The sequence below is a fragment of the Mercurialis annua genome, linkage group LG6, assembly GCF_937616625.2.
Source record: "Mercurialis annua linkage group LG6, ddMerAnnu1.2, whole genome shotgun sequence".
Classification (NCBI taxonomy): Eukaryota; Viridiplantae; Streptophyta; class Magnoliopsida; order Malpighiales; family Euphorbiaceae; genus Mercurialis; species Mercurialis annua.
The window spans coordinates 41,771,445-41,783,878 of record NC_065575.1 but is presented as its reverse complement, the minus strand read 5'-3'; the positions used below and the strand labels follow the sequence as shown (position 1 = coordinate 41,783,878).

The following is a 12,434-nucleotide window of genomic DNA, read 5'->3' as shown; positions in this document are numbered from 1 at the left end:
TTTGAGATAGCTAGTTTCTATGTTCTCTTTATTTTAGGCGATATATATATTTTGACTGTGTATTTTCCTTTTTTGGGAATGAACTCGTCAGTTCTCCTCTTTGGAAATATTTTAAGTAATCAGTAATTATGGTAAAGAGACGATATCTGTGGAAATTCCTTGTCCGAGCAAGGGTAAATTAAAATACTTGCATAAATTCAAATACAGTAGCGTGATGAAATATCACTTGTAGAAATTGAAACACAATGCTGTGATTAAACATCACTTGGAGGAATTGAAATACAATATTGAAACTAAACATCGTTTGACTAGTTATGTTAATTCTTAAGGAATAACCAATCATGTCGGATGGTGATCCATTGTCACTAAATTTTCCTCAGGTTGTTGGCGTTCCATGTCCTTGGTATGATTCTTCCCATGGAGTTAGTGAGTTTAAATGTTCCTTCTTTAATGACCTCGCTGATGGTGTAAGGTCCTTCCCAGTTTGGCTGCAGTTTCCCGCTTCCTGCTTCTCCTTTTTTGACTTCGGTTTTTCGCATGACGAGGTCGCCTAATTTGAATTTTCTTTTCTTTACATGGCTGTTGAAATGTTTGGCCATCTTTTGTCTGTAGGCTTCCATCCTGATGTCTGATCTGTTGATTTTTTCAACCAGGAGATCCAGATTGTTCCTGAGCTCTTCTTCGTTTTCTTCTAGGTTTAGCTGGTTGTCTTCTGTCCTTGGTGTGGGTGCGCCGATCTCTACAGGAATTACAGCCTCCGTTCCATAGGCTAGGGCGAATGGAGTTTCGCCCGTTGATTCTCTAGGGGTGGTACGGTAGTTCCATAGGACGCTGTAGAGTTCTTCTACCCATCTTCCTTTGCACTCGTCTAGTCTTCTTTTTAGTCCGGCCAGTAGGATTCTGTTGGCCACTTTGGTTTGCCCATTTGATTGTGGATGGTAAACCGAAGTGAACCTTAGGTCGATCTGATACTCGGCACAAAACTTTCTAAACTTTGCTGAGTCGAACTGCTTTCCGTTGTCTGTGATCAGCACCTTCGGTATTCCAAACCTGCACAAGATAGATCTAAAGAAAAAGTTAGTTATGCGTTGTTGGGTGATTTTTGCCAGTGGTTCTGCCTCTATCCACTTGGTGAAGTGGTCGATTGCCACTACCAGGAACTTCCGTTGTCCTGTGGCCAAAGGGAGAGGTCCCAGGATGTCCATACCCCACTGGGCGAACGGCCATGCACTGCCGATGGGTTTCATTTCTGAAGCTTGCTTTCTCGGTACCAAGGCATGTTGCTGGCAAGGCCAGCATCCCCTTACTAGCGTTGTAGCTTGTTCCTTCATCGTGGGCCAATAATAGCCTTGTAGCAGTGCTTTCCTGACCAGTGTTGATGCTCCGTCATGTGCTCCGCAGGTCCCCTCATGTAATTCTTTCATGATGTACTCTCCTTCTTCTTTGTTCACACATCTTAGCCAGGGATGGGTGAATGACCGTTTGTACAGCTGGCCGTTGTATATTCCGAACTTTGATGATAGTACCACTATTCTTTTGGCTTCCTTCTTATCCTCGGGGAGTATTCCATTAGCCAGGTATGCTGTGAGGGGGGTCATCCAGGTTTCTTCCTCTTCTACCATCAGTACTTCGCCTTCTTCAATTTCTTCTCGAAAGCTAGGCTGTCGTTTGATTTCATGAGGGATGTTTCTCATTGAGTCGTAATTCTTTGTTGCTGCCCACTTTGCCAATTTGTCTGATCTTCCATTCATTGCTCTGGGTATTTGCTGTAACGACCAGGATCGCCCATTATCGGCAAAGAAGGTTTTGGCTTGCTTGGCGTATTTCTTCAATGTAACTTCCTTCACTTCGAAGTTCCCTGAGACTTGGTTCACGACCAGTTGCGAATCACTATAGATCTGGACTTCGGAGATATTGAGCTCTTCGCATAATTGCAACCCTGTTATCAGCGCCTCATATTCCGCAACATTGTTGGAAGCTGGAAATTCGAGTCTTGCTGAGTATTCCATTTGGATCCTTCCTGGTCCTTTGAGCACGACTCCGATCCCCGCTCCTTCTCCGCAAACTGCCCCATCGACGTGTATCTCCCAAGGAGTCGTTTTGTCCTCCATGGGTTCTTTGAATGTTAACTCTGCGAAGAAGTCGGCTAGTGCTTGAGCTTTCAGTGCTTTTCGAGCTTCATAGATAACGCCCAGGCTTCCTATTTTGACGGCCCATTCTGCTATGCGTCCACTTGTCTCTGCCTTCTGGAGGATTTTTCGTAATGGTTGGTCGGTTCGTACAATGACTTGGTGCCCTTCGAAGTAATGTCGGAGCTTGATGGTGGCGGTGTATACGCACAGTGCCAGCTTTTCCAACTTCGGGTATCTCAGCTCCGCATCTCTGAGTACTTTGCTGATGTAGTAGATCGGGTATTGTTCTCCTCCTTTTTCCGATACCAATACTCCTGCTATTGTTTCGTCAGAGCAAGAGATGTATAAATATAACACGTCGCCCGGATCTGGTCTCGCCAAAAGTGTGGGCGAGGATAGGAAGCTTTTCAATTCCTCAAACGCCTGCTGGCATTCCGCTGTCCATGTGAAGTTCTTGATCTGTTTCAGGGTTTTGAAGAAAGGTAGACATCGTTTTGCCGAGCAGGACATGAACCGACCTAGAGCCGTGATCCGGCCGTTGAGCTTCTGGACTTCATGTATGCTCCGTGGCGGCATCATTTTTAAGACCGCTTCGATTTTATCTGGGTTAGCCTCAATACCCCGCTGAGAGACCATGTATCCCAAGAACTTGCCCGCCGGTACTCCGAATACGCACTTTTCCGGATTGAGTTTTAGCTGGTACCTCTTTAGCGTCTCTAGGACTATTTTCACATCTGTTGGGTGGTCTTCAGCTCGGATGCTTTTGATGATCATGTCGTCCACATAAACTTCCATGTGTTTTCCGATCTGATCTCTGAATATTGAGTTCACCAGTCGCTGATATGTGGCTCCTGCGTTCTTCAGACCGAAGGGCATCATCTTGTAACAAAATAATCCCTGGTCCGTTATGAAGGCCGTCTTCTCCTGGTCTTCAGGTGCCATGGGTATCTGATGATATCCCGCCTTGGCATCTAGGAATGTATAGAGGGCGTGACCTGCTGTGGAGTCTACTAACTGATCAATGTGTGGGAGCGGGAAACTATCTTTGGGACATGCTTTATTTAGATCTGTGAAGTCCACACACATTCGGTAAGTGCCATTGGACTTTTTTACCATCACCACATTTGCTACCCACTTGGGGTAATAGGCGTCTTTGATCACGTTTGCTGCTTTTAACCGGGCGACCTCTTCTGCAATGGCGAGTTGTTTTTCGGGCGAGTGCCTTCTTTTCTTCTGTATCACTGCCTTCGCGTCGGTCGCTATGTTTAACCGATGACATATGACGTCCGGGTCTACTCCGATCAGTTCGTCTGTTGTCCAGGCAAAGGAGTCTCCAAGCGATCTGAGATTTTCTGTCAGAGATCGTTTGATTTCTTCTTCTAGCTCATCTCCCACTTCTATCTCCTTTCCTGGGGATAATTCGATTTTCGCGGTTCGCCTATAATGCTCCGCCCTTTCTTTCTTCTCTGGAGGTTCCATTGTTAGTACTGGCAAGGTTATATGTACTTTCCTGAGAGCTGTAAAGTATGCTTCTCTGGCTGACTTTTGGCATCCTCTGACTTCGGCGTCGCCTTCTCTGGTTGGGATTTTCATCAGTAGGTACCTCATGCAAATGGATGCGCACGTATCGTGCAAAAGTGGCCTTCCGAGAATTGCGTTGTATGCGAAGTCCATATTGACCACCATGAATTCTGCTCGGATCTCTTTGTAGATCTCTCCATCTCCCAGTTGGATGTTTATCTCCAGTGATCCTTCCACCTGTACAGATTTGCCTCCTAGTCCCACCAGTGGAGTAGAGACATGTGTCAAATTTTCTTTCTTGAGTCCAATTCTGCCGAACACCTCCATTGTGATCATGTTTACCGAACTTCCCGTGTCTACAAGCATCCGAGATACCTCGAAATTGTTGAGTCGCCCCTTGACAACTAGGGCGTCCTCATGGGGAACTGACAAGCCATGACTATCGCCCTCCGAAAAAGATACGCTTCTGAATTTCTTAGCATTTGGTGCACCTGGGCTAACTGAGTAGACTGTTCTTGCAGCTTTCTTTCTTGTAGTATTGCTGTCTCCTCCGGTCGATCCACCCATTATTACGTTAACCACGCCTGCTGGCTCTGGTCTGGGTCTTCTGGCGGTTTCTTCTTTCCGCTCTTTCTTTCTTTCCGACTCTGTCTCTCTGGCTTCGGTATCCCTTTTTATGAACTGGGAAAGGGATCCCCTTTCTATCAGCTTCTCTATCTCTTCCTTCAGGTGCCAGCATTCATCTGTGGTGTGGCCGTTGTCTCTGTGAAATTCACAGTATTTGCTGTTGTCTCTTTTGCTGGCTGATGCAGCGTTCATCTTCCTTGGCCATCTGACCTTTTCTCGGCTGTCTTTTACCCAAAACAGTAAGTTGGTTCTGGTTGTGTTCAGGGGTGTATATCGCCTATCTTCGTCTTTTTTCCTTTTGTTTCTGAAATGGTCGTTGCCTTTTTCTCCGAACCTCCTTCCTGTGGGCGATCTGTCCCCATTTCTTCTTTCTGCAAATGTTCGTTCTTCTACCCGTCCGAGGCGATTCTCTATCTCTCTCTGCCATCATCTACTCTGATCTGTGTATGTGCGATGGTCATCAGTGTGGTAAATGATTTTGGTGATTTAGCCAACAATTCCTTTCGTAGGTCGGAGTTGGTAGTTCCATTGAGTAATGCTGTGTAGGCGATCTCCTGGCTGAGGTCTTCTATCTGCATCGCCTCCTTATTGAATCTTTCTACATACTTCCTGAGTGTCTCTCCTTCCCATTGCATGATGGCCAGCAGGTCTGTGGACAGCTTCTTTTGAGGGATGCATGCTACGAATCTAGCCTGGAAAAGTCCTGAGAATTGTTTGAACGTCAGCACTGATCCTGGCTTTAAACTCTGGTACCATTCTTGCGCCAGACCTTTTAAGGTAGTAGGAAAAAGTTTGCATAGTACGTGATCTAAGTTTGTCTGAACATTGATCACTGCTTGGAATTTGTGAATATGGCTCTTGGGACAACCTGTTCCATCGTATGATTCCAAATTTGGAGGGTATCTGAACTTTGTAGGGAACTCGTGAGAGATGATGAAATCTGCAAGTGGTGAGTCACTTCGCAGAGAGATGTCTACGTCTTCACATCTTATTCCAAGCCTGCTCATGACTTGGCGGACTTTTTCCTCCAGATGCTCTTCTCCGCCTTTGAGGGTGTGTTGTTCATCCATCCAACGTTCTTCGTCTGGAATTACTATGGGGGCGTTTTGTTTCTTTGCGGAGTTTTCCGGGGCACCTTCCTCTCGCATCGGTTCTTTTCCTTTGTCCATAGTTGACGTTGACTTCTGTACTGGTGAATTTGCTGATCCCTGCTCCGGCGGCTTTAACGAGATACTCTGTTTGATGTCTTTGAGTAGACTGATGATTTCTAGGAAAGCCTTGAACATTGCTTGGTTGTTGATTGGCTCTTCCTCAGGTGCTATGGCTATCGGAGGTATCGTCTGTCTTATCGCCAGGGGGTCGCTGGTTTCTCCTTCTTCGCTGGTTGGGGGGAACAGATTTAGGGCCGGTGGTTCTGTTTCCCTGTCTTCTCTGTTGGTAGCTGGTAGAGTGTTATCTTGTAGGGGATCCATTCTTGAAAAAGCAAATTCTGAAAAAGTATCTAAAAGGAACGACGAAACTGATAAGTTCCACGTTCACCGCACCAAATGATACAGGTCGATCTTAGAGGGTCGCCCGTACTGTTTTTCCTGCACAAGTAACAAATATAAGCTCAAAGGACCTCAGGCTTGCTCAGCCTGAAAGCCACTCCGATGCTTAAGTCAGAGAGGGTTTTTTGGTAGGGAAATGAGTGTAAGAGTATTTAAGTCTGATTTGTGCTTACCCTTCTCAGCATTCGGTGGCTTCCTTTTATAATGAGTTTAAGGCGGTTGTTATCTGGTAAATCGTGGGTTTGTCCCACGATTACTGATAATGGTGAAGGCACGTTCCCGATTATCCCGGGTAGTGGGTCTCAGGGAACAGAGTGGATGAGGTCGCCTAGATGGCAGACCTGGATGAGTCCGCCCAAGACAGACATGGGCGATACTCGTACTGTCGCTGGGCGATGGGAGGTTTGGAGAGCCGTTGGGCGAGCATAGCATTCGTTAGGCGATGCTTGGAGTTCTGATATTATTAGGGCGGTATCACTTGTTTACCAATAGAATTAACAAAACAAACTCAAAATAAAATGAACTGCCCAGAAAACTAAAACAAAAAATGTTGTATTCATTTGAGTAAAAGAGCAGCTACTTACGAATATTAAATTAAGTAACAGCTGATTATTTCACATCACTCTCTAGAAAGTAAAATCGTAGCATTATCCTTAAGCTCACTGTTTGTGTGAATTTGTAGGTTTTGGATCCCTCAAGAAAACAGTGAGCTTAAAGGGAAAAATTACTTGCAAAAAGCATTACGGGTAGGCTACTGAAAATGCTGATCTAACTACCAACATAAGTCACAGAATTAAATAGTCAATATGCAGACAGAAATGGGGGATTTACCTTAAATTGAAACTTCAGGTCTCATCGTCTATCCTATCTCCGCAAATGCAATACCGATACATAGAGACTCTCATTTGAACTTCTGGGCTTGATCTTACTATAAACAGATTACTCATGCAGGTATGTAGGACTGTTAGGCCCAGTAGGACGACAAACTAAAGCCCACAAGCCCTTACAGCCAAAATTGCCTTCCATACTTTGCATTCAAACTATTGAAGATGCTATAACATTACCACTGCAACTGAATTAAATTTATTACTAGGATGATGATTTAAATTTAACTTAAAATATTAAATAATTGTACATTATTTTATGATCGTTAAATATATTTTTAAATTTTCAAAGTAGATTTTAATAATTTAACTCATTTTAAGTTAGTTAAATTTTTTAACTCAAGTTTTTCTATTAAGACATTTTTTAGAAGAAAAAAAAAGATACAATATGTTAGCCATTTTTATATTTTATTTTATTTAGTATTGCCAACCTTATATTTTATTTTACTTAGTAGTGGATATTAAGGGAAGTATAAGGATAATTTTAGGATCCCAACAAGTTTTATGAAAATTCGAGGACGAATTTTTATAAGAGGGGAAGAACGTAATACCCCAAAATGTTTAATTATCTAATTGGGCCACGTGTCCAGTTTGGATTCGCCCGAGTGGCGTTATCCGAAAGTTTTCTGATAAGATTAAGATAAATAAGTTTTAGCAGGTCGGTTTTGGAAAAGATTATTGCAGAGAATTTAATATTATATTTTCAATTCTAAAAATAGAATTGGAATTAAAAGGAAAAATGTCAAGAAAAGCCCAAAATAAAGTACAGGGACCAAAGTGGTAATTTAGCCACTATGTGTCGAAAATGGAAATTGTATTTGACGGGAAAGTATTAATATCGAGCTTCGTATTATTTATTAGTTATAAATAATACATATAAGTTATAATTTAAGAATTTATTGAGTTAGTTATGGACTAAATTGTACGACAGAAAAGTTCGAAAGATAAATTGTAATAAAGAAAGAAAAGAGGGACCAAAACGGACTTTTAGCCATTCAATATATGAAACTAAATTTGAAAGAAGAAGAATCAGAAGGAAAAAGAAGAAGCCAGAAGCTTCAGCCGATTACGATCGTTTCGCCGCCGTTTCTCCGTTCGACGTCCGATTCGAGCGATTTTCGCGGCGATCTCTTTAGAATCTCGTCCTCTATCGATCCTAAGCTTCGTTTTGAGGTAAAATTATTGCGATTTGGTGCTAAATTCGAAATAATGGGCTGTTTTGAGTTAGGATTGAGTTTGGATTGAAATTTGATGTTTTTGAAGTTATTTTAGCGTTTTAAGAAAAACCGAGACATGGGTTTTGAAGGTGAGAGCGTTCAGAGCACGTCGGGGTGGTTGGAGACCCCGGAAATCGAATTTCCGGGGCCGTGCACCCTGCTAGGTGCACCAACGTGCACTAGAGGTGCACGAACGTGCACTTGGTTGCACGATCGTGCACCCACCGAAGGGCACGCCCGTACACCCCGACTCGTACCTACGTGTATATGATGCATATTTGATTTAGAAATTCGGCGTTTTCAAGTAATTTGACTCTAAAGGATGAATTGTGGACTTTAAGAATTATAGTCTCGAGCTAAACTCGACGTTTTCGATAGTCAACAATAATGAAAAACGCTAAGTATGTTATACGATTCTCGAGAATGAGAAGCGGTATTCGCTAAGTCGTCGATACGACTAAAGTTATCAAATATGTAAATAAGAATAAAAACAAAACTAAACCCTAAAACTTAGAAGTATAATACGTGTAAAGGTACGAGTTTCACGTCTAACTATTAAACGATTTGTCAGACGTGTCAGCGAGTAGTGGGGTCAGTAGACGTGGACTAGCGAGGGCATACTATCAGATCGACCACATCATTACTTGGATAGCGGTCACAGTGAGTTGCACTTTACTTTCGTGTATTATATATTAAAGTTATTTTATATAGATTGTTATACTGTTTATACGCGTCGCATGTTATATGATTTGATTTATGTTATATATTTCTATCAAGTACATATACGAGAACTAGTATGCGATCCGAAGGAACTAGCTACCTATTGGGTGTCAATAGGCTGTGTGATCACCAGTATCGAGTCAGTCTAGTGTGTTGCATATGAGAAATGATTTGATATACACACGTATGATATGATACGACATGATATAAGCATGAATTTCGAAGTCGGATAATGAATTCGATACGAGCGAAAACTCGGTTACGGTGTAACCTGAGTCCCGTATCTAGTGAGTTGGACTCACACTTTGGGATTAAGAGATAGGTCGCGATCGACGAGGTAGAGTGTGAGCACTCCCGAGTCGGACTATCTGGATCAGCATGATTTGATTATTCGAAAGTTGTGTCGCATGCTAGGATATTAGTTTCGTACGGATCAAATACCTGTTTATATATTTTACTTTTATATTATTGTTTTCTTGAAATGCGATGCTGTGTTTTTATAATAATACCGTTAGTAAATGCAAACTCACTCAGTATTTTCCCAAATACTGACCCCTCACCTTGATGTCTTCAGGTACTTAGCATGTGGACTTAGCTAGAAGCCAATTTTGAAGTCCAGAAGTCAGTTGTGTATGTATAGTTTCTGACTTCTGTGAATGTTGCAGTAGTGGTCCCGCGTTGATAGAGTCGTAGCCTGGACAGCAGTACATTTTGATTGTACATATTACTTGCTGTTTTGTTTATACGTTTTGATAGGCTATGTGTTTTATGTTTTATTCACTGCCCCAGATGCCGGTGATATGTTGTGTTTCACTAACTGATGTATATAGTACCGCGAGGCCAGTTTGTACAGGGTACGGTAACTAGAGCCCGCGAGGTTTTTGAACAGTTAATGTGAATATTTGTTTATGTGTAATATATGTATATTTGCTTCCGTTGTGTTATGTTATTTGTTTATTATTTTAAAAAAAATTAAATAGTGATTTAAGGCTTCCTACGGGTTCCGGAGCTACCACTCCCGTTCCCTAGCGCCGGTTGCGACTCAATATTTTGGGTCGTGACAACAAGGCAACACCTCTAACCTTTCCAAACATGGTAGTCAGAGAATACTCCATTCCCTCCAATTTTACACTTGGATCAAACACATAAGCAAAAAAGATAAACTTGTTCATTTTGTCAGGGTCTCCCCAGTATTTATCAAACTTAACTTTCATTCTATCACCCAAATTTTTTATCTCTAAGTCATCACTTTCAATCATGTCACCCAAGACGACATTAAGATCACAGATTTCTTGAAAGTGCATATCAGAGGTAACATACAATGAACCAGAAATACGCAAAGTGACTGTGTAGAAGTGAGCAAGTGTCACGACCCAAAATTATTGAGCCGCAACCGGCGCTAGGGAACGGGAGTGGTAGCTCCGGAACCCGTAGCAAGCCTAAACTCACAATTTATTTTTCGCAAATATAATATAAACAAATAACAACAAACAACGGAAGCAAATATACATATATATAACATATAACCGAATATGTACACTAACTGTTTCAAAACCTCGCGGGCTCTAGTTACCGTACCCTGTACGAACTGGCCTCGCGGTACTATATACATCAGTTAGTGTTTCAAACATCTCACTGGCATCTGGGGCCGTGGATCATATACAACGTACGTAGCCTATCAAAAAGCATATAGACAAATACAGCAGTCGATATATACAATCAAAATAAACTGCTGACTAGGCTACTATTCTGTTGACACAGGACCACTACTGCAGCACTCACAGAAGTCATAAACTAACATATACAGCTGACTTCTGCACTCCAAAATTGGCCTCTAGCTAGGTCCACAAGCTAAGCACCTGGAAGACATCAAAGGTGAGGGGTCAGTATTTGGGGAAATACTGAGTGAGTTGACATTTACTAACAGTATTAATATAGAAACATAGCATCGCATCTCAAGAAAATGTTAATATAAAACATATAACCATGTATTTGATCCGTACGAAACTAATATCCTAGCATGCGACACATCTCTCGAATAATCATATATCATTCAACCCAATCGTAAATATCAATTGCGAGTCCAACTCGCTGGTGGCCCAGCCACTAGATACGGGGACTTCCAGGCTACACCGTAGCCGAGTTCACTCTGCGTATCTAAATCATAACCCAATCGTAAATTTCATATTCATCATTAGCTTCCAGCTGTGTCAAGTCGTTTCTCAATGCAAACATACTAGACTGACTCGATACTGGTGATCACACAGCCTATTGACACCCAATAGGTAGCTAGTTTCTTCGGATCGCATACTAGTTCTTATATACAGAAATTAAATAAACGTATAACATTCAATCAATTATATATAATGCGATGCGTGTAAACAGTATATATATATAAAATAGTTTTAATACATGAAAGTAAAAGTACAACTCACAGTGACCGCAATCCAAGAAATGATATGATCGATCTGATAATACGCTCTCGCTAGTCCGCCTCTATTGACTCCACTACTTGCTGACACGTCTGATAAATCGTTAATAGTTAGACGTGATTCTTGCATTCTTATACGTATAATACTTTTAGATTTTATGATTCAGTTTCATTTTATACTTGTTTACGTATTCAATATCTCTAGTCGTATAAACGACTTAGCGAATACTATTTCTTATAATTGAAAATCGCTTAACGTCCTTGACGTTTTCTATTATTATAATTTATCTAAAACGTCGAGCTAATCTCGAGATTAATGACTCTCAAAGTCTGAAACCCGTCCTTTAGAGTCAAATTACTCAAAACGTCGAATGCCTAGGTCAATTACAGTTTGCATACGTGTGGAGGCGAGTTGGGGTGCACGGGTGTGCGTTTTGGTGGGTGCACGATCGTGCAACTGACTACACGTTCGTGCACCTCAGGGGTACACGTTTGTGTACTCATTGTACACGTTCGTGTACCATGAGAAGTACACGTTCGTGTACTTCAGTACACGATCGTGTACCTCGCTAGGTGCACGTTCGTGTACATCAGTACACGTTCGTGCACCCGTGGTACACGGTCGTGTACCACGTGCACAGCCCCGGAAATCAGATTTTCCGGGGTTTCGCCACAATCCCAACGTGCTAAACATACCCACGCTCAATACCCATATCTCGGTTTCTTCAAAAACGTCATAATAAACTCAAAAACGTCAAATTCAAACCAAAATCATAATCTCATGAAAACAGCCCACAAAACCATCTTTTTCATGCCAAAACCCGACCTCTTACCTTAATTTGATGGTCGGAGGTGATAGAGCTTTCCGTTCTGTAGAAATCGCCGCTTGAATCGCTCGAATCGGACGTCGAACGGAGAAACGGCGGCGAAACGAAATCGATCGGAAGTTTTTCTCTCTTTCTGGAGCCTTCTTTTCCTTTCTTTCTGATTTCTTAATTCAAATGGTTTCCCCTTATATTGAGTGGTTAAGAGCTCACTTTGATCCTTGTTCTTTTTGTTTCCTATCATTTATCCTTTAAACTTTTAATCGTACGATTTAGTCCATAGCTAAATCGTTAACTTCTTTTATTATGACTTATACGTATTATTTATATCCTATAAATAATACAAAGCCCGATATTAACACTTTCCCGTCAAAATCCAATATTTCTATTTTCGACGTAAAGTGGCTAAATTACCACTTTGGTCCCTATACCTATTTTTGAACTTTTCTCGCCATTTTTCCATTTAATTCCAATTCTAACTTTAGAATTGAAATATAATATAAGTTTTCTCCATAATAACCTTTTCTA

At 41.7% G+C, this 12,434-nt stretch overlaps 1 protein-coding gene across 1 annotated transcript; it reads right to left on the bottom strand.

Annotated features, from left to right (window-relative positions):
- Positions 1-365: 365 nt before the first annotated feature.
- LOC126687891 (uncharacterized) lies at positions 366-4,472 on the bottom strand. Its single transcript, XM_050382444.1, has 2 exons — positions 1,119-4,472; positions 366-1,007 (listed from the first exon to the last, which is right to left on the bottom strand). Exons 1-2 carry the CDS (start codon positions 4,470-4,472, stop codon positions 366-368), a joined length of 3,996 nt encoding a protein of 1,331 aa, XP_050238401.1.
- Between the last annotated feature and the right edge of the window lie 7,962 nt (positions 4,473-12,434).